Here is a 26,332-nt window from a genome sequence, read left to right on the forward strand (position 1 = left end):
CCAAAAATAAATAAAAAACGTTGAAAAAAAAAATTTTTTTTAAATAATAAAATTAAAAAAAAAAAAAATGAAGGCAAAAGGCTCCTGATCTGGGGAAATCGGGTACAGGGAAGACATTAGGGGGCTCAGGACCGAAAACTGAGAGACTAGGCGAAAGTCTGTATTCTCACCTGGGAAACCCCAAACTCCTGTACCTACTTAGCGCCAGAATCCAACAGACAGCCCCCACAAAAAGGAGACATGAAGCATCCCTGTCAAGGAGAAGCAAATGACCCAGAGAAAAGACCACAACAAAGTCCACAGGTGGCGTGAACACTCTGAGCACACTGCTCCAAAAGGCCGCCTTGCACACAGCTTTCAACCAGCATCTGTAGTGCCTCACTGTGAAACACGAAGGAACAGCCAAGGATCACCACTTGGGTAGAACTTCCAGCAAGGAAGACAGGAACCATAGCAAACCCATAAGAAAGAAACTCAGAGGACACAGAGACTACCTTACCCAGAAAGCTGGGCAAAACAATAATTAAGAAGTTATAACTGACATCTCCAGAAAGATTTTTAGCAGATGTTGACCCATGAACACAACAACAACAACAAAGACAAATGTTTTGTTTTTGTTTTTTTCAGAGTGTGCATTCAAAAAACAAGGGCAGAAAAATTTAATAGATCAGAAAACACAACAAAAAGAAATGGAAAATAGGAGAAAGATTTAGAATTTAAAGGCTCGTTCCAGATGGTCCAACATCTAAATAATAGGAACCCTGAAACGAAGAAACCGTGAACGTGGAAAATAGGAAATTATCAAAGAAGTAACATTTAACAAATTCCCAGAATTGAAGGACTAGTTTGTTCAGCACAACGAAGCAAAAACCACAGAGCAGGCACAGTGCGATGAGACAGCGCTGCTGACGGGGCACCCAGAAATGCTCCCAGAGAGGGGACCCACGACCAAGGGTTATGAATAGAATGGACTCAGGCTTCCCCAGCACAAGGCCCTAAGAAAGAAGACGAGGCGCAAACCCTTGAATTTCTGAAGGAGACACCACCGCCCCAACTGGAATTCTAAGCCCATTCGACCTCTCCCCCACTCACGGCAGTCACAGGGTACCGCGCCCCAGTCACACGGCACCACATGGCAGTCACACGGCAGTCACACAGCAGTCACAGCAGTCTACACAGCAGTGAATGAAGAACCACCTGAAGGGAAGTGGGAAGAGGGAGGGTTTTAGGAGACATGTCTCTTGGAGAAAAACAGTTTGTCTGACAGGTTTTATAATACAGAGACATATATACGCAAGGCATTTCTTAAGCTGATACAGAGTAAGGGAAAATGTACATCACAAAGTCAAATAACTAATCGAAGGGAAAAATGCAGCTCTTAAAATTCAAAAAACACAAAAAAGTGATACTTCTTAACAAAAAAAAAACGTTTAGGGGCACCTGGGTGGCTCAGTTAAGCCTCTGACTTCAGTGGCTTCACTTCACTTCAGTGGCATCACTTCGTGATGATCTCATGATTCGTGGGTTCGAGCCCCACATCGGGCGTTGTGCTAATGGCTCAGTGCCTGGAGCCTGCTTCGGATTCTGTGTCTCCCTCTCTCTCTGCCCCTCCCCCACGTGCATGCGCTCGCCCGCTCTCTCTCTCCCTAAGAAATAAACATTTTAAAAATTAAAGATTTTTTTTTTTAAAGAAAGAAAGAAAAAGCTTGGCCCAGCTCAGCAATGAATACACCAAATATAGATGGAAGCCAAACCTAGGGTGTACCAACAAATAGGGTGGGTGGCAGGGAGCCAGAACCCCAACAGAGATGGTCTAATAGCAGGTGGCCTACAGACAGCAGTAGGGACACAGGACTCAAGGCGGCCGTGAGGGCCTGAAAGCCTACATCACCCCAAACCCTATGTTGGAGTCCCGGCCCCCGGCATTTCTGCATTTAGAGGGGGTGCCTCTACGGAAGTTGTGAAGGCTACACAAGGTCGTAAGAGCCCTGACGACAGGACTTAGCACCCCTTACTCGGACACAGCAGGGGTGGGGGGGGGCCTGCTCCCTCACCACCCACAGGGTGAAATGGTGAGACAGTGGCCCTGCTGGGGCCTTGATGTGGCACCTCCAGCCCCCCACACTGAGAAATAAATGGCTGCCATCTAAGCCCCAAGTGCACGGTGTTTTGTTGTGGCGGCAGAGCGGACACACAGGAGGCTCAGACACAGACGGAAGTGGCCGTCCTGGAGAGGCTGGGAGGAAGGACATGGGACTGCTAAGGGTTTTGGGGGTCTTTTTTTTAAATTTTTTTTTTCAACGTTTATTTATTTTGGGACAGAGAGAGACAGAGCATGAACAGGGGAGGAGCAGAGAGAGAGGGAGACACAGAATCGGAAACAGGCTCCAGGCTCTGAGCCATCAGCCCAGAGCCTGACGCGGGGCTCGAACTCCCGGACCGCGAGATCGTGACCTGGCTGAAGTCGGACGCTTAACCGACTGCGCCACCCAGGCGCCCCTTGGGGGTCTTTTTTAAGGTTTTTTTTAAGGGGGCGCCTGGGTGGCTCAGTCGGTTGAGTGTCCGACTTCGGTTCAGGTCATGATTTCACGGTTCATGAGTTCAAGCCCTGCATCGGACTCCGTGTCTCCCTCTCTCCCACTCGCGCACGTTCACTCGCTCGCTCTCATTCTCAAAAATAAATAAACGTTAAAAAAAATTTTAATGACATTAAAAAAATAATATAAATAAATAAATAAATCTAAGATCATATTAAAAGGAAACATTTCATGCATCCTTCTTAAAGAAAATATAGACTTTTGAAAAGCAGATAATTCAGGCCTCCATGCAACCTGTTTCTATATACCTGATTTCTATAAATATGCTTTGAAGAAACTTGGAAAACGCAGTGAAGCCAAAAGCCTACGTTCTCCAGCTGTACAGACACAATCCCTGTGCAACCACCCGTGCTACTGGACATTCAAGTTACTCTGTTAGCTGTCACGAGCAGTGCTGCCAGCAACATTCTTTATGGCTTTTTTTTTTTTTTTTTTTTTTAAGTAGGCTCTACACTCAGCGTGGGGCTTGAATTCACGACCCTGAGATCAAGAGTCACACGCTTCGACTGAGCCAGCAGGGCACCCACTACGGTTACTTTAAAATGTTGGTTCAAGAGAAGACACTGGCCCTACACCGAAGGTGAGTTAGTTAAGATCCAGAGAGGGTCAATGCCAAAAACAAACAAACAAACAAACGAAACCAAAAAGCATTTAAATAACTCAAAGTGCACAAAGCTGGATGAGCTGAGGGCTCGGGAACGGACCGATGGCGCCCACCAGACCACCTAACCACCTCTGTCCCCTGAAACTGGAAGAGCCAACCCCAGCTGCTACCAGAAATTTCCCTGGCTCACAGAGAAGGCTCAAGGGCCAGCACTGGAACACACCCAGCGATGGGGGGCTGCCCACAGGGGTGCAGCAGGCCCTGTGCACGGCCTCTCCTGTGAGCTCTCTGAAGACGCCGAAGTGGTTCACTTTAACAAAGTCAGGCAACCAGCCTGGGTCCCGGGAAGGGACTGAAGAGATACACTGAGTTGTTTATTCAGATCAACACTTCTTGGAATTAACGGGCTCTAAGAGGACCCTGAGTGGCTCACAGAACCGACCATCTGTACCGATATGACACAAAGGGAAAATACAGCAACACAGACTTCCTTCCCCACACACAGGTATGCAGCCTCAAGCAGGCCGCAGACTTCGACTGCCCTTCTTTCCTACTGAGCTACCTACCACTACTCACCCAAGTCTCCTTCCAGTAGCTGCGGGGTAAACTGATGTAATGCAGCTGGGATTATAGAACAGATTAAGAGGGCTGGTGACTACGGTCAAATTCAAATCTCTGTGACACCAGGGCACAAACACGGGAATGCGCTGGTCACGGCAGGCGGCTGACCTATAGGTATGGCTCAGTTCCAAGAAGTGCACCCAAGCCAAGCACACCAGCCCCACACTCTCCTGAAATCGTCCTGAAATAGCGGCACGTCAGAGCCACGGGCAGTGCCGTCCGTGCAAAAGGTCTGGTCGACAACACTGCTCATGGGCTCTCTGCAAGCACTTCTCTGTCATAAGCCACGCAAAGGCCCAAGCAAAGGGGCCTCTCTATTCCAGAATTCTCCAGTCTGATGGCTATCTGCAGATACTTTCCCAGACTCTGTTGAAACCTGTCAAAGACCATGGAGTTTTACATGACTTTAGCGGACCGAAAAACACTTTGACTCTCCTTAACTCGCTTAAAAATTTTAATGGCCATGTACACCACTGACAGGTAGAGGAAATGCATACAGCATGATCGTGCCTCTGTGACGGAGTCCAGCACGGGCACACGCGTATCACAGGAGCTTGGGGTCAAGTCAGGTGCCGTGGGAAGTCCCGGCGGCGCTGGAGAAAGGGAAGACGCGGTCACACTTGCACTTAGGAGGGACTGCTTTGGTGCTGTGGGGAGAAGAGACAGAGGCCCAGACAGAAGGTTCTGTGGTGGCCCAGGAAGAGGTGGTGGGAGCCAGCACGCAGAAAGCAGGAAGCAGAGGGATTCAACACACTCTTGGTGGGGAACCAGGACTGGACGCCGTACTGGATACACAGGTGAACAAAGCAGGGATCAGAGTGCTTGGTTGGCCTGGTAGATGCCGGTACCACTTCCGCAGGTTGGAATGGTTACGAGAGGGACAGGTTTGGGGCGGGAGGTACTATGCCTCCCCTGAAGGGAATTTTTTCTTTAATTTTTTTTTCAATGTTTATTTTATTTTTGAGAGAGAGAGGCAGAGCACTAGCAGGGGAGGGGGCAGAGAGAGAAGGAGACACAGAATATGAAGCAGGCTTCAGGCTCCGAGCTGTCAGCACACAGCCCGAAGCAGAGCTCAAACCCACGAACCGTGAGATCATGACCTGAGCCGAAGTCGGATACTCAACCAACTGAGCCACCCAGGCGCCCCATGAAGGGAATATATTATTAAAATCTGGACATGGCATTCCTATCCTTGAAACCATTTGTAATCCAGATACGAATTCCACCAACATCTAGCACTGTTGGTGAAATTCAGATGACGAAGGAGGGGAATGGGGCAGGCATAGGCCGCACCCCCAGGCGCGATCGCACGGGACCCCGTGACAACCTCATTCGGCAGGTATCACCTCATCCTCCCCAGCTCACACGTGAGCACAGAGAGGTACAGCAACTTTCCCTCCGTCACAAAACAGAAGACTGACCTCACAAGACACTGTCTAGTGGAGAAGTCACTAAGTGAGGAGTCATTAAGCTAAACCACCAAGCTTCACGTTCTCCCCGTCCAGCTGGCAAGGTGAGTGAGACGACGTGCAAACTCCCGACCCAGGAACCCACAGCCGCACACCAAGGGCTGTCCGAAAACGTCTCCAGTCACCTCCTCTGGGATCATCTGTTCAGTTAGAAGAATTCATCTAGTTGAACGGGTCACACATCTAGAAGATGACGAGGGAATGCCAACGGGCCCCGGTCTCTCCCTAAGCTTCATGCCCCTATTGAAAGGAACTACCAGCACTGCAGTAGAAGAAGCAGGGGGAGGGCTTTAGGGAGAGCCAGACGCTCACTACACTCCATAACAGATGGTCTAGAAATTCAACGGCGAAGAGAATTTGCTGGTGGTCAAACCGAACAGGCTCACTATTAAGCAGACAAATGCACACACTGTACCCTCTGCAGCCAGGCCACCGTCCCCAGACTGTACGCTCCACAGCCAGGCCGCCGTCCCCAGAGCCACAGTCTGAACCACACCCCGCTCCACTTGAACTCCAATCAGAAATCCAAAACCAATCTCGCTTTTCTGCATTCCGTGGAAATTATATACATTTGGAGCATTTCCTCTTTTTACATTTTTCTCTAGACCTTTTCAATACAGTCAATGAGGGGCGCCTGGGTGGCACAGTCGGTTAAGCGTCCGACTTCAGCCAGGTCACGATCTCGCGGTCCGTGAGTTCGAGCCCCGCGTCAGGCTCTGGGCTGATGGCTCAGAGCCTGGAGCCTGTTTCCGATTCTGTGTCTCCCTCTCTCTCTGCCCCTCCCCCGTTCATGCTCTGTCTCTCTCTGTCCCAAAAATAAATAAACGTTTGAAAGAAAAAAAACAAAATTTAAAATAAATAAATAAATAAATACAGTCAATGAGCCAACCATCAGGACAGACAGTTCCTTAGTCAAAATATGAAGGGGCCCTGGAAAGGACCAGCTGTCTGCCCTTTAAATGTGGAGCCGCTCCTGCTATAAACGGCATCCACGGTCCACTCTCTGGCCATGACCATGATGACCAGCCCTGACCAGAAGCACCCTACTGGGCTGGCCCACCAGGAAGACACAAGAAAAAACGTGGGACCCTGTCCTTAGGGAACTTCCCACCGGATGAAGAAGGTAAGGGTAGCAGACAGAAACAGAAAGCGCTTGCCAACGTCAGTCATTAAAACCAGCAGTGACTGCGGGGGCGCCTGGGTGGCTCACTCGGTTGGGCGTCCGACTTCGGCTCAGGTCATGATCTCGCGGTCCATGAGTTCGAGCCCCGTGTCGGGCTCTGTGCTGACTGCTCAGAGCCTGGAGCCTGTTTCAGATTCTGTGCCTCCCTCTCTCTCTGACCCTCCCCCGTTCATGCTCTGTCTCTCTCTGTCTCAAAAATAAATAAACGTTAAAAAAAAAAAAAAAAAAAAACCAGCAGTGACTGCGAAGTGTGGGTGGTTGAATGGCTGAGGCAGGTGACCAACCAGGCCCTCCCACACAGTCCCTCAACGCATCTGGGGGGCCAGCGCATGCTTTTCATGGGGGAGTAAACCTTGAGCCTGCCAGCTACTGTCCCACAGCCCCTGGGCCCTACACCTGATACCAAATCATTCACACACCCTCTGCCACTTCTACACCAGTGAACACGATGGGTGGGAGCCAACCAAAGTCCTATTCAGAGTTCCACCAACTGTGGGCAATAAAGACCGGGAAAGTCTGCGCAGAGACACAGAGAACAGCAAGGGATTCTGGGATCCCGTGGCCCAGGGGCTCGAAATGGCCCCAGGTGAGCAGGATAAAAGCAGAAGGCCAGGGAGCACCGCTGCTTTCCCAGGTGTGACAGAGACCTGGGTAACACTCATCTAACTTTCCTCAAGTTGCCTCCATGAGAAACAGCCACGTGCCCACACATAAGGCCAAGCGAGGACAGACACTCAGGCCTCCTATCGGGAAGCAGGGAAAATGCTTACCTGGTCAGGGAGGCTGAACACCAGAGGGCACGTGTGGAGCAGCCCCAGGATGGTGAACTCAAGGAACCGTGAAGTTCTAGGTTCGGGAGAACCCCCGAGTCATCTTGTCCTAGATAGTGGCCCCGGTGACACACGTCTCCAGGCACAATCAGTGCTTAGGAGAGGCAGCTGTAGGGCACCTGGGTGGCTCAGACGGTGAGGCGTGCCACTCTTGATTTAGGCTCAGGTCATGACCTCACAGCTCATGAGATCGAGCCCAATGTCAGGCTCCACGCTGACCGCACGGAGCCTGATTGGCATGGCGCTCACCCAGAGGAGGTGAAAACTCCCATCCGCACAAAAACCCGCACACAGGTATGTATGTACTGCAGCTTTACTCATGATTGTCAAAGCTTGGGGACAGCCACGACGTCCTTCAGCAGGTGACAGATAAATTAACTGTGGTCGATCCCCACAATGAACTAGTATTCAGCACTGGGGTGCCTCGGTGGCTCAGTTACATGTCTGCCTTTGGCTCAGGTCATGATTTTGTAGTTTGTGAGTTCGAATCCCACGATGCCCTCTTTGCTGACAGCGTGGAGCTTCCTTGGGATTCTCTCTCTCTCTGTCCCTCCCCCACTCGTGCTCTCTCTCACTCTCAAAATAAACATTAATAAATAAATAAATGTAGATAGAAGAAAAAGAAATGCCCCATCAAGCCACGGGAAGCCACGCAGGAAGCTCAAATGCGTGTTACCAAGTGAAAGACGCCGGCGAGAAAAGCCTACACTGTAGGGGTCCAACTACATGACATTCTGGAAAAGGCAGAACTGTGTTAAAAAAAAAACAAAGCGCAGTTATCTGGGGCTGGGGGAGAGGAGAGGCTGAATAGGCAGGACAGGGACACTACTCTGTGACGCTGCAATGGTGGAAACCGGTCATCGTCCATTCATCCAAACCCACAGTGTCCAACACCAAAAATGGACCCTGATGTAGACTTTGGGTGGTGATGCCGTGTTGATGCAGGTTCAGCAGCTGTAACAAAGGTAGTGCTCTGCCGACAACGGAGGAGGCTGTGTGTTGGTGGGGGTGTGGGTGGGGGTAATGGGAAACCTCTGGACCCTCCTCTCATTTTCGTTGATAACCTAAAATTGCTCTAAAATAATAAAGCCTTTGGGGCACCTGGGTGGCTCAGTTGGTTAAGCGTCCAACTTCAGCTCAGGTCAGGACCTCACGGTTCCTGAGTTCAAGCCCCACGTTGGGCTCTGTGCTGACAGCTCAGAGCCTGGAGCTGTTCCGGATTCTGTGTCTCCCTCTCTCTCTGCCCCTCCCCCGCTCATGCTCTGTCTCTCTCTCAAAAATAAATAAACATTTTTTAAAAACTTAAAAAAAATAAAAACTGTGTCAGTTGCTAGCCTTACTCAGAAAAACTTCATGGTTAAGTTCTGTCCTAAAAAGCTTGCTATATCGACAGCATTCAGCTAAAGACAATGAGCAAAAGTCACACAAAAATCAGTTCAAATGGGGTATCTTGAATCCCATCACTTAAATGATATTTAAAACTTAGAAACGTTTAATCCTGTGCTTATTAAGCAAGTAGCCAGTTTCTCTGCCACAGTGAGCTTGAAGAAATGATCCAGGTTTTGAATAACTCCACGGGAGAGCCATAGCACGAAGTTTCTGACTCCTGATTAAGTCAGTGTGGTCAGCAGGGTCACACAGATGCCACGCTTTGAAGGTTTCAGGGGCATAAGTCCCCAGGACCAGCTACAGGGAAATGACGGGACATGGGAGTGGCCTACCAACATGTGCTAACATCGGCCAGAGGCTCCAACCCACGGCCAAAATCTCCAGTAACCGCAGGGGGAACCACCAAGAAAAGAGGATGAAGACACAGGTTTCCCAAGCTGTAACAACTTCTCGATTAACACCACTGGTGATTCTAAAGTTGCAAGGAGCCTGTAGGCAAAGGCTCCCCCAACGACTTCACACTTCACACGATGCTGGGAACGGACCACACAGCAGCAGGAGGAAAAGGCCGCCCCTAGAATTCCATCCAGAGGACGTTCCCCAAGTGCTCTGATACTCTGCTGCATGGTAGTGTCCTCCCCCACCCCTCCCCAACCTCCAGGAAGAATCTCAGAAAACCCGTACAAAATGCAACAATCCAGAATTCTCTAAGGATTGACGCTTTCAGATGTTCACTCCTCTCCATGAAGCCAAAAGGATTATGCCTATCGCGTAAATCCAACTTCTATGCGAGACGATACAAATTTCACTGCTAAAGGGTAAGTTCCAGCGTCTTTCTGAGTTTCAACGATTTCTAAGACTTCCCATGTTCTCAATGACTTACAAAGCCACATATTTTAGACTGTTCTTGATAAAAGTCTCAACTTACAAATGTCAAACACGTTTAAGGACAAATGTGCAGGTGTCACGAGTAAGGACTCAAACCACAAGTCACCCACAGCAGCAGGAGCATATCCACCTAGGGGCTGGAAGACAAGACCACTCCTTACCCACACCTCTCCCCTGCGGGTTCTCCGGGTCTCGGACGTGCGCATAGACACGGACGCCTGGTACCTGACTCACCTGAATTCTCTGCCTTCGCTGGACCGTCTACTTGAGGAGGCCCGCGGGGCAGCCGTCTCCAGAAGCAGCTTCTGCGTGAGCCTGCCGGGGGGAGCAGGGTCTCTGCCGCTGTCTTCGTGCAGGTCCTGGTCACACTTCCATTCCTCATCTTCATTCAAAGTGGGCAGGTATCCAGGTATGCCCTTCCCTGTCCCCGACCCAGAGCTCTGGTCACTACAGAGCTTTGGGCTCTCCGAGCCTGTCCTCGTATATTCCAAATAAATATCAGACTTGAGGAAGGAGGGGTAGGTGTTTTCTTCCATGGTGGACTGGATCTCCGTCTGGGCCTGGTCAAACATGGCAGGATCTATCAGCTGCTTCATGATGCAGTCCTTTATGAAGCTCTTGGTAGCTGGCTTAGTTTGCCTGGATACGATGCCGTTGTTATCGAGGATATATTTGCGGTAAATGGCTTTGGCCAACTTCAGCCTCTTTTCCTCATTCGAGTCACAGGGCTCCAGCTTCCTGAAGCCGCTGCAGGCGAACCAGAAGTCCAGCAGGTCAGCACAGTCCTCCTGCTTCAGGAAAGTCCTAAACAGGTTTATCCCATCTTGATCGTCCAGTAACGAGTGCAACGACTCAGCCCACTTCAAGTATGGCGGGGTGGGGGAGGCGCTGCCCTCAGGCTCATACCCCAGGTCCAGATCCGAGCGCCTTGGTGTGGCTGCTGAAGTCTCACCTTTAACCCCGGCACCCTTCCCGGAGCAGAAGCTGTGGCTGATGGGCCTGGGGTCTGTGGACACCAGTTCACCCTCCTCACCAGGCACTGGGGGTCGGGGGGCATCTTCGGTGAAACTCGCTCCAAGGTCCAAAGGGAAACCCTGCTCTTGGATACTCATTGTGGGATCCTGCGTCACTGTACAATGAGCGCTGCACCCTAATAATCAGTACTTACAGCTCCAAAGTGAATCAATCTGTCCTGTTGAAACCATTAAGAGGACAAGGATTAGGAAAGGTGGGTCCATGGAAACATGACCACAGAGGTTTTCTCAAGACAAGACTCGCCATGATGCCCTCCCGCTCGAACTCAAAGCCAGAAATTCAGTTTATGTTTCAATCATTGTCACAAGGTTTGTGCTACGTTAAAACCATTTCTGGGAACTCTTACAACTACAGGAATGCCTCTGGATCTAAAAAATGAATGCCCAGGACAGGGGGAGCGCCTCTCCCGTCAAGGGTCGTTCTCCGAGAACGTTATGGAGACCGGCAGCCTGGGGACCTCCCGTCTCAGCCACAACCAGTCCTGCTCTGCAAGCTCCAGGGAGACAGGACTGGAGGAAGGAAACGTGCCCTGTAATCCTCGTGGCCGTGTAAACTCGGGTGAGGGCTGGCTCCTCACGTGTTAAGACGGGGCGGCCCCACCAGCACTGCAGGTTGCTGCCACACTCAGATACCAAAAGGTAGACACGTCACACAGCAGAAGCGGGGTGTCACATCTGCTCCCCACATTCCCTAGGCCCACAGCCACGATGCCTTCTGCCCACCCCATCACTTCACACGTCGTGTGCCTCCTAACATGTGCAAACACACAGGTGTTGTGTTCCTTTACTTCCCAACACACAACTATACGAACAAGGATGGGTCACCTTCGGTGCCTTCACCCAAGTCATCCAAGGACACCCCCTCCCCCTCACAGAGCAGCCTTCTCATGTCACCAGTGTGGACAATCTTTAAAATGTTCCCACCAGAAAGCTGCACTTGACCTTGCTTCTAAGGAAAGCGTCCTTCTGATAGCAAGTGGCAATTTAGTACTCTGAAGAAAAGAGAAGGCATAGGAAAAAAAACGAAATCCAAACACAGTTATACCTTTTAGCTAAGGAAGCACACAGCTCACGATTCCACTCCGTGAGCTCAAAACCAAACCACCCACCCCCTCAGAGACCGGAGTGTTGCAGGCGTCGTTGCTGCCGCTGCTGCTGCAAGCCTGCCTCAGGTGCGAAGGAGGCAACCCTGGGTCAGAACTCGTCCGCGGCCTTCCGTCCCCGCTGCCGTACCCTACAGGAGCTCACAGAGCCCGCGAGCTGAGCTACACGTCCCGACCTGGCCGGACAGGTGACCACAACTCGGCCTACCAGGATCCAAGTGGTCTGGCTACAAGTGGGTTGGGGAGAAGCGTGTCAAGTCCAAACGCCGAGGGCACCAAACAAGCCAGAGGGAGAAAAATTAACTCCTAAAACCTGGTCCCTCACAAAGGGTGGCTCTTCCTGGCCACCACCCCACACTCTGGGCCACGGCCGACACGGGATCTGCCCCCACACCTGGGCTGTCACGCTGTACGTACCGCACCTGCCCGCGGCTGCTGATGGCTAGAAGGCAGAAGGGAATGGGTCACAATAACGTGCCCCAGATGACATTTCTGCAGCTAATGACTTTTTATAAAAACTACTGGGGAGGCTGTAATCTCAGCAGGAATAGCCTGCTTCTTAAGGTCAAGGCCCGTGGGCTGTGGCACCCTGCTGTCACGGACCGCTTCAACTGCAAAGGCGCTTTCTTTGAGCCCCCTCAACATGAATGAGCACCTGTGGTGTCGTAGCTCCAGCCCAGCTCATGGACATCTAACGTCCTCTTGTCCAGGATGCCTTCTCAGGAAGGAGGGCCCATGCCTGGCCTGAGCCTTACCCTGAGAGATACTCTTTAGTTCACAAACCTTGACAAAGATCCGAGTCCCTGTGTTCCAATGGGAGGTTAATTACATGTCGCCGTCACCGGCTCTGAAGACGCTGATGTCTCCTGTGTACATTATTAGCAGCAACCTGATTAAACGTTTTCCACAGGATCTGCAGCACCTAACACAAGGTCTTGCAACTAACAGACACCAATGAATATTTAATTCATCGACATGAAGGCAAACGACAATTGTCAGAAAAGGCAAACGTTAGCCCTTCCTAGATGCTGAACCATTGTGCTACAAAAACAGCAAGAAACTCAAGATTCTAGCCCTTTATTACAAAACTGCGGTTGTCGTTAAAAGCTAACATTTTAATTCATGTATGAACAAGTCCCCCTAATCGTTCTAAACTATTTTCCATTGTCCTGAAGAAACAGTTCTTATAATTCACATCTATTTTTGGCTGTCAACTGACAGAAGACGTCTGGTGTCCCTGAAAGGACGTGAACACCTCTCGGAATCACTGGCATTATCGAAACGCCCCCTAATTCCTGCAGTCTCTAGGTTCCCACACAGAAGCACACCAGGCGTTCAGCGTCTACACACGTACATACCACACATAAAGCAGCTCTATTAATTCACAGAGTCAAATGCCCACAAGCATCGAATACGGCCAACAGCCTGTAACCACCATCAATAAAAGGATTCCATAAAAGTAATGTACAACTGTGATACCAGACTTAAAGTCTCCCGTAGTCACTGCGGAGGCAAACCCCTGGGTTCCACGGCAGCCAGCTCCATACCACAGAGATATAGATGCTTACTTATTTCACTCCAATATAGCTTTTCAACTCTTAATTTACGTGCAGTGTGAAAATAACAGAGCGTGACTGTGACATTCTCCTAACTGCCCATCATTAAACTCGGAAAGGGTTAGGGCCACTGTTTTACAATGTAATCCATTCCTCCAGAACCTAAATTCTCAATGACTGATGTAGCCCAAAAAAGTCCACTTAGCTTTCCTGAGGCTAGAAACCCAAGAAACACCCACACCTGCTGAAAATCCAACAGAAACGTCGTACTTTGCATGCCTGTCCAACCCTGTCCCTCAAGAGAAGTTCTTAAAACTGAAACCCAAACACTGCTATCCTGAAAGGTCAGGTTGGACCATGTGTGTTCTTCAAAACAGGGCCTGTAGATCCAAGTATGCGTGAGATTCTTCTTTTAGAAGCACAGAGCATAAATGCAAGCAAATGGGAGGGGCTGAGATGCACGGCAAGGAGTCTTCTTACATTATCTTAGAGAGGAGCTGAGAAAAGTCCCCGGAGAACTGGTTCTGTGTGTGTTTCCTCTAACGTCCTCGGTGCCCAGCTAAAAGTTTCACGGCCCTGGCCATGCAGCTCTAGCTTCGTGGGGGACTGAATTCCAAAATGTGGGGTGGAGAAAGAAGCTAAGACCCACACCCAAAAGAGAGTTCTGGGGGCAAGGCATCAACCTGAAAGAGTACAGCCACTCAAAGCAGCCAAACCACAGCCTGGAACCAGCTCAGGCACCTCTGCCTCGGAGGGAGTGCCCTCCTTGGGTTTCAGACTCACTCATTCCTACTTTCTGCTGCGGGGGAGAGGGAAGGGATGTGCTACTGTCCAGCCTCCGTCCAGGGTCTCTGCACACGGCGGCTCCTCTGCACCCCACACACACCCGAAACAGGCTCCAGGCCCGCGACTGACACCAACCAACCAAACACATCAGCTGCGCGCCCTGGCCTCCTCCAGGAAGAGCGTTCCCCACCCCCTCTCACACAACCCTGGTTCTTCCTTACACTCTTCCACTCACCTAGAGCAAGGGACTGCCCTTTCGGAACCGAACCCCGCACTTTTCCGGGTTCACACAGCCCTATATCAACGGCCCTTGCTAGCATCCCCTCTGACACACCTGCCCTCACAGCCTGGAACCCCACACACCTTCCTCGCACACCACACGGTCTGTACACCCGGCCCGCACAACCTGCTCAGTGCTGCAAGCCTCCCCGCACGCGCCCCCAGCCCGCACCCTCCGAGCCCGTCTTCCGGGTCCCGCGCCGGGCCCGCCCGGCCCGGCCTACGCGGCCTACAATGAGCGGCCGCACGGGCCCGCGCCCCGCAGTACCGCGCGCCCGGCCCGCACTACTCACCCGCGCGCGTCGGCGGCGGCGACGGCAGGGCCCCGGCCCTGCTCGCGGAGCGGCGCGGCGCGGCCCATGCGCTCAGCGGCGGCGAGGCGGGCGGGACGGGGCGGGGGCGCGGCCCCGGGCGGCCCCCATGGCAGCGGCGGCGCGGCGGCCCGGAGGCGGGCGCGGGGCAGGCCGCGGGGGCGCCGCCGAGGCCGGCCGCCCGCTCTCACCCGCCTGCACCGGGGAACACGGCTCCGGCCCCACTCCGGCCGGTCCTGCGGGCGGCGACGGCGGCCGCGAACGCTTCCCCGAGCGGGGAGCCCGAGCCCAGAGCGCCGAAGCCCAGGCCGGAGCGCCCCCGCCGGCGCCGCCCGGAAGTGCGGGGGCGGGGCCGGAGCGCGGGGCGGGGCCGGGAGCGTGGGGGCGAGGCCGGGAGCGTGGGGGCGAGGCCGACAACGTGAGGCGGGGCCAAGCGCGTGAGGCGGGCCGAGAGCGCGGGACGGGGCGGGGCCGGGCGTGCGGGGCGGGGCCGGACGTGCGGCGCGACCGGAGCGTGGGGCGGGGCCGAAGGCTCGAGGCGGGACCAGGACGCGGGCGGTCCCTAGACCGTGGGGCGGGGATGGAACGTGAACCGCTACCCAGAGCGTGCGGCGGGCCGAAGCGCGGGGCGAGGCAGGGGCTTGGGGCGGGGCCGTGAGCGTGCGGCTGGGCCGAAGCACCAGGCGGAGCTGTATTGTGAGGCGGATCCCGGGGCTTGAGGCGGGCCTTGGAGCGTGGGGATGTGATACGGACAGGAGGCGGGACCGGGGCGTGGGGCGGAGCCGAGAGCATGGGGTGGGATCGAAACGTGAGGGCGGGACAGGGACGAGGGACACCGCCAGGAGCGTGGGGCGGGGCTTGGAGCGTGGGAGCGGAACCGAGAACGTGGGGCGGGCCGAGAGTGGGAGGCGGGGCCAAGGCGTGGGGCGGGGCCAGTAGCATGGGGCGGGACGGGGACGACGGGCGAGGATAGCAACGTGGGGCGCGGCCGCAGCGCTGTGGGTAGGGCCGGAGCGTGGGGCCGTCCGAGAGGGTTGGGGCAGAGCCGAGACCTGGAGCCTGAGTACTGGGAAGGGCGAAGAGCGGGAAGGCTATACCTGGGCGTATGGGTGGGCCCTGAGCTCGGAGGCGGAGCCAAAAGCGTCCTGGAGGGCCTCGAGCGTGAGGCGGAGTCAAAGGAGTGGGTGTGGCCAAATTGCTGGTGTGGGTCCAGTGCCTGGAGCGTGGGGTGGGACAAGGACCCGGGAGCAGGCTATGCGAAATTGCAGTCCCCTCCCAGCAGGGCAGCTGCGTCCCGGAGGGTGGTCTGTGGAGACACCCCTGCGAAGGTCCCTGAGGGACTGTGGCCACCAGGGAGACCTGGCCTGGTGCACTGAGCGGTCAGGCGGCTCTCTTGGGCACTGCGAGGCGCACACCACGTCTCAGCCCTTTGCTGCTGCCCACACGGGTGTCCACCAGCCCGGGTCTCCCCCAAGTTAGCACCCACAGGCCAGGCCCGCACCCAACCGGTCTCCCACCCCTGCAGAGGGAGCATCTCGTGCATGGGCGGGCAGGGTGGCCAGGGGGACTGGAGACCTCGCTCGGGGACTGCCTGGCCGGCCCTGCACAGGAGAACCCTCGCAGGACGTCCAACAACTGCCCACAGCATTGAAGGAAGCAGGTGTGCGGGAGTTGGGCGGTTGGAAGGCACAGCCAGGCTGACCTGGAGCTGACCCTTGGTAACGTCCAGTCCCTCTGTCCCTCTGCCTGTTACCCCTCAGCTGGCCCAGTCCCTGAGAAAGTGGGTTAGAGCTCCACCCTCCCTTAGTCCCCAGTGGGTCTGGACTCGAGGCCAGGGCTGAGTGGTGGTAAATGCTGGTTGTCACTTGGACAGGAGCCCCCACCTGCAAAGAACTGTGTGCTGAGATTCCACCATGTTGGGCTTGCCTGCTCAACTGCTCCCAGGCACCATCCAGAGTGTGGACAAGGGCTCTCCTTCCTACCACCGCCTTCGGGTCACAAGCGCACAGGCCAGCCTGAGAGCAAGGGCTTCCTATACCCGCCACGCCTCTCCCCGTCTCCCCATCCCTGTCACCACGGCAGCTCTTGCCCAACCTGCAAACCCAGCTGGCCCCTCCCTAAGGACGTGAGCACCAGATATTGATCACTGCCCATAAGCAATTGCTTCTGGTGTCCCCCATGACACCCGGGACCCTGTGCTCCACGGAGCCACGCTGGGCTTGGTACCTCAAGAGATGCTCCCAGCAGCCCCCAGAGGATAGCTATACCCCCATTCTATAGGCCAGCACATCTTCTGGATACTGCTTGCCCTCACTGCCCACCCTCATCCTTCTCGTCTCCAGACCAGAGCAGAAGTCCTGACTGGGGGCTCCATGAGCCATGGGCCATCCTCCCACCCAGCTGCCCACCAGTGGTGCCTTGCCTGGGGTGAGCAGGTATGGAGGCAGAGCCAGCACCCAGCCATTGCCAGCCTGCCAAGTCTCAAATAGCATCCGATACCCGGGGTTTTGTAGGAAAGGGGGGCAGCGGGGGATGAGGGCCACTGGGGAAGCATCCCCAGCCTACCAAGAGCCCAGGTCACCCAGGGCCATCCCTGTGCCTCAGGGCAGGCTGGGCAAGGCTGGGGCTGTAGATGAGGAGCCTACAGTACTGAATGCACACTGGCCCCACTAAGGTCGTGGCACTGGGGGGTCACTCTCACCCACATCTAGCTGGGATGGCCCCAGGCCCCACCCTGCTCAGCCTAGGAGTCTTAGAGGAGACAAGGCATAGTGAGTGGCCTTCAAGGCACAGCAGGGTCTCTCTGGGGTGTGGGAGTCCTGGGTGGGCTGGAGAGACAGCAAGAATTCCCAGATATTGGCCCTCAGGTTGCCTCCCCGCTCCCAGGCACAGGTCCCCAGTGCTTGCCTTGGTTCTGCGGAGCTGCTGCTGTGGCCAGGCCAGGCTCCCGGGGTTGTGTCCATGTCCATCCTCCTCCTGGCCCATGGCGGCAGGTGTCCCCAGGCCCTGGGACCACAACAGGGCCCTCGGGCCCCTGGCTCCTTGGGGCCCCAGCCCTGCAGGGACAGGAAGGGAGTCAGAAGGCCTGCTACAGTGGATTACAACTGTGGGCATGAAGGGGAGATTGAGCAGGGTGGGAGTGGGGACAGACCAGAGGAGGGAGCTCAGGGAAGGCTCTGAAGAGGAGGAGGCGGAGAGGGCAAAAGTGGGGGCCTGCGGTGGAGAGGGAGACCTGACGGGGACTGTGTCAGCCACCCACAGATGAAACCAGACAAAGAGCCACAGGGGCCTCCCCTCTGAAGGGCTGAGTTCCTCGACGGAGCACCCGCTTTTCGCTTTCCCAGTGAGGGGCACTGGAGTTTGCCAGCAGAGGCTTGGGTTTAACTGTGGATGATATTTGTTCAGGAGTTCCAGGAGCCACGTGAAGAACTTAAGACCAGAAGTGAAATTCTTTTCTTCGACTTAGACACAAAATGAATACTCTGAAATAAAGTGGACTTTGGCGGCTTACACGTGTGTGTCCGCTCGGCTGAGGAAGACCACTTGTAAAAAGCGATCCAAAGAAGTCATCTAAGTGCCCCAAGGAGTAGGCTAAGGCGCGTCCAGCATGGCCTGGCATGGGATGAAAACCAGCAGCAGAGAGCGAGCTGCAGAAATAGGGTACAGTGAGTGGCACGTCCCCATTGTCTTCCGGGAGGGGAGGACAGGAGGGACGGTTCTCATTTGGGCTTCTGGAGGGAGATAGGAGACTCAGGCTGAACCTCTTCTGGGCTCTCCCTTCCCTGCCCCTCTGCCCTGTCCACAGGTGTCAGAGGTGGGGGGGGGGGGGGGGGCGGGTGAGGCCCCGAAGCGGGGAGGGAGGCTCATCCAGTTACGATGAGTGAGGCATGGACTCCCCTTTGGAGGCACAGCCCCAGCCGCACTGGCCAGCCACCTTCTTGGCCATAAGCCAAGCCCCTGCGTTCCATCCCTCTTCCCCAAGTGTCCTTTTCTCACCGGTTCTGAGCCCAGGAGGACGGCCCAGTGTTGTTTGTGTCCCCATCCCAAGCCCAAAGAAGGAGGCAGAGATGTGACAACAAGGCTGTGAGATAGAACACCAAGGAAAAGGCCACAAGACCACACATATCGGGTGCCCGTTTTTGTGAACACAGAAAATGTGCACGTAAAGGCGAGAAGACTAAAAAACTATTCCAGGGTATTAATACGGGCCACTGTCGGAGTGCAGTTAGGGCTGGGTTCCGTTATCTTCTTTCTGCATTCAAGGAGACGTTCTGCGGCCATGTGACTGTCACCAACGCATGGAAATCACAAAGGTGTGCGGCAGACGCCATCTTCCTACCCGTGATCAGTGTAAACTAACCCAGGGGAGCGAGGACCCTGGGGGAGAGTGCAGAGCTGCCCGCTGGGCAGACTCAGGCAGGCCTGTGGCCCCAGGACCAGTGAGAAGGTGCCGAGTCTAGCTTCCAGGGCCGGCCAGCCCAGCTCGCTGTGGCCACTCCAGGCTGGGGCCCCCCTGGGCGCCGACTCCACGGCAGGCAGGCCCCCGCCTCTCTCCTCCCTGTGCACACCTTGGGGCAGGTGTGTCGTCCACGCTGGCATTTCACACCCCTCTTCCTATTTGGGGTTCTCTCACAGCTCTTCAGCTAAAGCTGCCTCAGGCGGACACCCCCGAATTGACCCAGGTCCCAGTGCCAAGCTGGGGCGGTAGGGGGATATAAGGTCAGGGCTTTGCCTCAAACCAGCCGGCTCGAGAGTCAGCTCGGTGTTGACACCTGGCGTGACTGTCACCTTCTAACCCTGCTGCTGCGTGTCACCCTGGCCTGATGGTCCCTGCTCCTAGGAGCCGTCGTCAGCTGCATTCGGGGTTTGTCACACATTATTGTGCGCTCCCCTTTCATAGGTGAGGGGGTCCCATGGCAGAGGTGGGCAGAGTGAAGCACTCAGCCATTGTCAGCCATGTGGCAGTCCCCTCAGAGACAGCCACTGTGGTCACTGTGCTTTTTCCCCACTTGCTTAGCATTCCAGGGTGCCAGGCCCAGCTGGCCAGTGCTGTGATTGTCCCACGTCCCCTGCATAGACGACTCACCCAGCAGACCTGACACGGCCCCCCCCCCATCTCGGCTGGCCCCCATGTGTCAAGGGTCAGGCCTCAAGGCCACCAGGAAAGCCGTGGCACGGTAGCAGGCATGTAGCCCCAGGGCAGCACACTCCATCCCAGGGTGCCATCCACACCCAGCCCAACTTGGGTCTCACCTCCAGTGTCCTGAGGGGTTCCTGTCACTCCAGGCAGAAGGGCATAGCAGGACACCTTCCCATACTGCCTCTATGGAGGATTCTGACCCTTTGGTGGGGATGTGTCCTGGAGGTCTAGGACACAGTCGAGTAGGCTCATGATTAGAGGGCAGTCCTTGAGTGAGTTCTGAGTGGGCCCTGCCAGCCACAGGGGCCTGGGAGACAAGAGGGAAGAGCGCCTCACCAGTTTGGGAGCCTCAGGGACATAGGGGTGCAGCCAGGGCTGACCCAGCTCCCACCTCCCTGAAGACACATCTATCTATGGCAAGGTGGGTACCTCTCTCTTGGCAAGGGAGGGTCCTGACCCAACCCTGCTGGCCCCAGAGGTCTGTGGCAACCCTCCGAGAATGAGTCTCAGTCTCAGGGTGGGGCCAATGGCTGGCAGTGGCCCAGGTCAAAGAAGGAAGGGCCTGCTCACCTCCCCCAACCCCAGCACCGTTTTCCCAGGAACTGTAGCATCTGAGTTCAGGGGCCTTCAGCCCAGCTTGTAGAAGCAGCCGCTGAAGTCCCACCTTCCCAGGTGGCCTCAGGTCACTTCCCTTTCTGGTCTCGGGCACACCTGCCCTCTTGCCGTACTGACCCTTACACCAGGCAGACTTGCACCTTGGCCTCCGCCATTCCTTCACCTGGAATGTCCTTCCGTGACCTGACCGCCCCACCCCCGAAGGCCTCTCTCAGCACCAGGAGCTCACATTGCCCCTCTGTTGGCTATCTTTTCTCCTTCTGTCGGAGACACCTCATTCAGCTCCAGCAGGCCTATGCAGGTCCAGGAACCAGGGGCAGCCCCGCGGGCTGGCAGCTAGGGGACTTGGTCATGGGGGGCAGGGAGGTGCCAGCCCAGGCTGGCTGGCTGCCTTTGCCCACGGCCACACCCACACCCTCCGGGTCAGCCTCTGCCAGCCCCTGGCCTCTCGGCCACCTGCCTCCCACCGTGCTGTCCAGAGATGTCTCTTTCGGCTGCCTAGGAGCCCTGCGGCCGCTGTGGCCAAGTTATAAGTATGTGATTATGTATGCCGAGGTCCCTCCGGCCCTTTGTTGCTGCAGAATCTGTCCCAGCAAACAAAAGTGCACTGGATTAGCCACAGTGGATTAAAAGATTTGCTTCTCAGAGTTTACCTAACAACCCGACAGTCCTGCCTGCAGAGGCTTTGAACCTCAGGACGTGCTCAGCAGGCCATCTGGGAGCTCTCGGCTTCTGCGGGCAACAGGATGGCGGTCAGGGTGATTACAGGCAGCTACCGCCCCTCACACTCTGCTCTGTCTGCAGCCAGGCCTGTGCTCGTGGCCTGTGCTCGTGGCCTGTGCTCTTGGCAGGCCCGTCTGGGTCAAACTTTGGGGGCGAGACCAGACTCCAGGACGAGGTGGAGGAGGCTGAGGTAGGGGAACGAGGCCCAGCCAGGACCACCTTCCAGAGGGCCTGCCGCCCAGGGCCCAGGCATGGTGGGGACCAGGCCTTGCCTCCCCCGGCCCTACCCCCTGGGCACGTCCACACACTGCACACAGCAATAAGGCCACGAGCAACATGGAGGGTGGCCGTGGTGGGCAGGGACACGCCAGGCTCCACCATGCTGCAGCGCATGGCCCCACTACTGCCACCCCGTGGTGTACGTTCCTGCACACGCGTGCACGCGCGCTCGCGCACGCGCGCGCACACACACACACACACACACACACACACACAAGCGTGTCCCTCTTTGATCTCCAAAGGACGCTTCATTTACAAGCTCTTAATCGCAGCTGCCTTTTCAGGGCCTGTCCGCTAAAGTCCCGAGTAATGGGATTTGGCACTTCTGAGCCATCTTGGTCTGGCCGTTCCCCAGGACAGGTGGACATTTTTTTTCCTCTTTTGCACTTCTTTTTTTTTTTTTTCCTTTTCAAAAATAAAACGCTCCTGAAACTGCACTGACTTGACGTGGCTTGTCGCCCAGCCCTACAAGCGGGGCCAGGAGAGGGGCCAGGTGGCCGGCACACCAAGGGCCCGGCCAGTTGGGGGTCTTTGATGCGGCTTCCATGTGAAATCTGAGTGAAAGACGTAGGAGAACGATTTCGGGACCACGGTGCCGTGGGATTCATCCTGCCTCGTGCGTTTCCCTTTGTCTCCCTTCCCGTGACCCTTCTTTGGGACGTTTGGGGAGAGGGTCCCAGGGCAGGTGCGGGCGTGTGTGCAAGCGTGCGCGTGAGGGTGCAGAGGGCAGGGTGGGCTGAGTGAGGGCAGGGCCTCAACCATAAGAACAATGGGCAGCAGGGAGCACATCCACCTGTCCGCCTGTTCGTCTGTCCGTCCATCTGCCCGCCCGGCTTACCTCACCTGCCTGGCTCCGTGTGCCTGCTCGCGCCCCACCATCCCGCGGTCCGCCATGATGGGCTTGGCCGTCCGTCTGAGCACTTTCAGCCACTCCAGGACGCGGGTCCCTGCTCTTGGCCACTGTGTGGCTGGGAGGAAGAAGTGTGACTCTGGGCTGCAGCTCGGGCTCCCACCGCCGATTGGCTGAGGCAGGGACCAGATGACGGCCTCAGAACCCTATGGTAGCCATGGCAACCAGCCCCTTTAGACACCGCCACCCGGAGCCACTCCTGACTGCCGAGGGAGCAGGCAGTGCCGACGTGGGCCCACACCAGGGTCCCCTTGGAGAGTAGGGTCAAGCATGAGTGGACCCTGCTCCTATACCAGCTGTTGAGTGTGTGTGTGTGTGTGTGTGTGTGTGTGTGTATGTTTCTTGTATGTCCGGTTTGAAGGGTCCCTGTCCCTCTCTTGGGACGTGTCCTGTCTCACCACCTGGTGGAGGCAGGAACAATGTCTTTTTAGCCTCTACTTCCACGAGGATTTCAGGTCAGGCTTGCCCCAGGGGCTGAAGGCCAGCCCCTCTGGTGAGAAAACAATGGATGACGGCGGTAGGAGGAAGGGCAGGGGCAATTCCCCATGCTAAGGGAGACAGAGCCAGGCTCTCAATCCACCTCAGACCCCAAAGGTCCTTCCAGCCTCTTCTCTGCCTGCCAACCCCTCCTCCACACTTTCACAGACCTACTGAACACACAGGCTCACACAATCCCCAATCAAGAGCCTTTAGAGGCCCCAGGCTGGCCCTGCTGCTTCATAGACCCAGTGTCTGTGTCCCCAACCATGCAGGACTCCGAGACTTCAGTCAAACCCAGCACTTTCCAACCCTGCAGGAACTAAGTACACACCTGTGATTCTACCTGCTCTTCCCTTGGTCTGAACTCCTAGGGTCTCTCGGCACCAGCCCCTTGGTAAAGCCTTCCCGGGTGTCTCAAGACAGGGTTCTCATCAAGGGCGCAACGCAGCATTACCCCAAGGACTGACCATCCTGGGAGCTGCAAGGCAGTGAACACCCTGGAGCCGACCTACCCCCATCTCCGTGAGAGTCCGAACATTCTTGGCTCAGCACAAACTAGTCAAGGCTCCCATGAAATCCAAGGGAGAGCCCTGGGAAGGCACCTCCCACTTCCCGGCCCAGGCCCAGCCCACACCTGCTGAACATATGAGGAAGTGAGTAACAGCCATAGGCCTATGAGCAGGTGTGAGTCCCAAGTCCCCAGGAAGAGGCCAGGGACTGCTGAGGAAGCCACTGCCCGGGTCAGAGGGACACAGAGAACAGCGGGAGTGGGCTCAGGGTGGGCCGGGCTGGGCATGGAGCCACATGGCTCAGCCAGCCCCCCGCCCCCACCTTGGTCCCAGACTTCTCCACGCTGGCTCGTCCCTCCCTAAGCTGCTCAGTCACAGCCTCGAGGGCAGGCTGTCGGTGAGGACATAGGCCAGGGTCAGCTGGAGGTGGCGGAGGGCCCAGGGGCTGAGGGAGAGGTCGGGGAGGGCTCCGGCATGCTGTGCCAGAGGGTGCTGGATGGCGTAGGACTGGTTCTGTGGAGCAAGTTCAGCTGGTCCAGGGCTCCAGCTCTGGGGCAGGCGGCTGGCAGGGGTAGGAGGGAGAGGTGTTCGGGGGTTCTGGAGCACAGGCTGAGGGAGAAGGACGGTACACGTGGCTGGGCCTCACTACAGCTCCTCCGGGCTCCTAGCACCCCGACGCAGCCAGCTGGCACAGGGCCAAGATGTGAAGACCTGCCTGTGGTCTCCACACCCGCCACCTGCAAGCCAGTGCACCCCTGAACAGGACTCCATTAAGACCCTCAAGGTGAGGGGACTGGGCCACACCTCTCCTGACCTCAGCTGTCCTTCCTAGGCCTCGAGGCATCACGGTGTTGATGGTCACACTTGTCAGGGCCCTCCACCGCCCAGGTGTCAAGGGACCTCTCCATCTACAGCTAGTGATGGTTGACCCTCGTGGCCCTTGAATGGATGGGCTGTCACGGACACATAGGGACTCGGCCAACCGCAGGGCTACATGGGGAGCAAGGGGACTTGCCCGAGCTCCTAGAGGGGCGGGGCAGGGGCAGGGGCAGAGCCTGTCTTCCCACTAGGGGCCAGCGCAAGGCAACTCTGGCTTCGGCGGGCTTGACCTGGGTCAGTACAACTACCCAGCCCACCACAGAGGCCCGAGGGGCTGCAGGGACTCAATGAGGGGACTGGAGACGGTCAGGGACACAGACACAGCTGACTAGCAGAGGTGTGGCCCATGGGGGAAAAATAAGGAGGAAGAGGGCTGGAGGGGAAATGGAGCCTGCTGGGCTCCCGCAGCTAAGCTCCCGGTTGGTGTGTGTGTGTGAGCATGTACAGTCCCTGTGTCCCCTTCCCACCTTCTGGAAGGGGGAACAGTGTGGCAGATTCTCCCTGCTAGGGGCCTTTCCACACCTGAGTCATTGTTTCATTTGGGGTGGGGAGGGGAGGGGAGGGGAATCTGTCACTCACCGAGAGTTCCTGACCTTGCCTGAGTCAAGGGTATTTGTGGGAATTTGATGAAACTGACACTGACTCTACCAGAAAAGGGCCAAAGCCACAGCGAGGCCCATTGCAGGGTACGGGGAGGTGAGCACCGCTGAGTCGCATCAAGCTCTGCTGACCAGCAGCACCGGAGGCCAGTCTGGGCTGTCCTTGTGGAAACCCCACGTCCCCAGGGAAGGCAGAGGGGCGGCCTTGTTTTTCTCTGTGCTGCCCCAAGCGCGGTGACCCACTGCAGGTGCATCTCCGCTTCAGATACTCTTGCCTGGCCCGCCAGTGCTGACAGGGGGACCCAGGCCAGAGTCCACCCTCCTCGACTGTGGCCCCCACCCTGCTCCAGCCCCACACCTTGTGCCAGCAATTACAAACACTACAGGTCCTGGTAGGAGCTCCCCCAACCTTGACCTGTAGCCTTACTGGGGGCAGGAAAGAGCAGAAGAGCAAGGTGTGACTGAGAGCCACGGCCAGTGAACTGGGGACGTCCTGGGTACACAGCATGGGGGCGGGTGGGGGTGGCCTCACGTGACAAAGGCAGGGCTACCAAGGCATCAGTTTGATTCAGTTCAGCGCTGACCATGGGAACCGTGAAGTGGGGGCCAGGAGGGCTGCCCGTTTCAGAACACCACCGACCTAGCTGGAGCCGGGGGCTCTGGTTCGCGTAGCCAGGCTGGGCCTTGAGGCCATCCAGAGCTGGGGCACAGGTGGGCTGGGCACCGTCAGCTTTTGGTAAAATTTTAGAAACATTAAAAACTGTTCACAGTGTTAGAGCATCACGTGAAGAAACAATCATGTGCATCAAAACACGGGTCCAGAGGTGTGTCCCAGAGGAGTCGGGACTGATGACAGCATTTCCCGGCTTTGTAGACACCTCAGGATCACTCCGCAGAGGGCAGGCCCCGACCCTAGATGACCTCCCTATGCTGTGGGATCTCCAGGACCCTCCTGAGGCTGTGTTCACTGCCCAGCCCTGCCCACTGGGCCAGCTGCACGCTCCCTCTGGCCTCCACCTCCGTGAACACAGCCCAGATGTCCTCACTTCCACAACAGCCCTCAGAAGATCTGGGTGTTCCTTGGTCAGCTGCCAGGACCAGGTCAGGGGAGTCCCTCCCCGTGCTCCCAGAGAGATCTGAATGGGTCTCAATGCTCAGTACTCCCAAGGGTTGCGGAAGAGGGTCAAAGCACCCCCAAATTTCAGGGCAGGAGCGGGCTCAGGTACCTGGCCCAGCCTCCCCCTGGGAATCCCATCCCTGCACCTCCCGACCCGGTAGGGGCACTTGCCACCCTGAATGGCCAGCACAGATCTTTCCCTGTCACCCCAAGTCAAGCCACAGCCTCCCTGCCCCCGCTCTGGAGAACACTCCGGATGGGTGGAGAAGTGCAATCGGGGAAGGACCTATTGCAAGACGTCTTCAACTACACTAGACTCTCTCCCAGAGGAAAACAGCTAGGCCACATCCCGGGTCCCTGGGGCAGGGCGTGACGAGGTCGAGGACTACTCAGGAGAGCTCCGCTCCTCCCAGCAAAGCAGCACACACATG

General features: G+C 56.2%; 1 protein-coding gene across 1 annotated transcript in view; it reads right to left on the bottom strand.

Moving 5' to 3' along the window:
- The window catches only part of AXIN1 (axin 1), a 59,112-nt gene extending 48,359 nt beyond the window's left edge, over nucleotides 1-10,753 (bottom strand). Inside the window, 1 exon segment of the mRNA XM_030300076.1 lies at nucleotides 9,816-10,753. Coding sequence (XP_030155936.1) covers nucleotides 9,816-10,693 — 878 coding nt within the window. The 5' untranslated portion in view covers nucleotides 10,694-10,753.
- Between the last annotated feature and the right edge of the window lie 15,579 nt (nucleotides 10,754-26,332).

The sequence above is a fragment of the Lynx canadensis genome, chromosome E3 (assembly GCF_007474595.2).
Source record: "Lynx canadensis isolate LIC74 chromosome E3, mLynCan4.pri.v2, whole genome shotgun sequence".
NCBI classification, from domain to species: Eukaryota; Metazoa; Chordata; class Mammalia; order Carnivora; family Felidae; genus Lynx; species Lynx canadensis.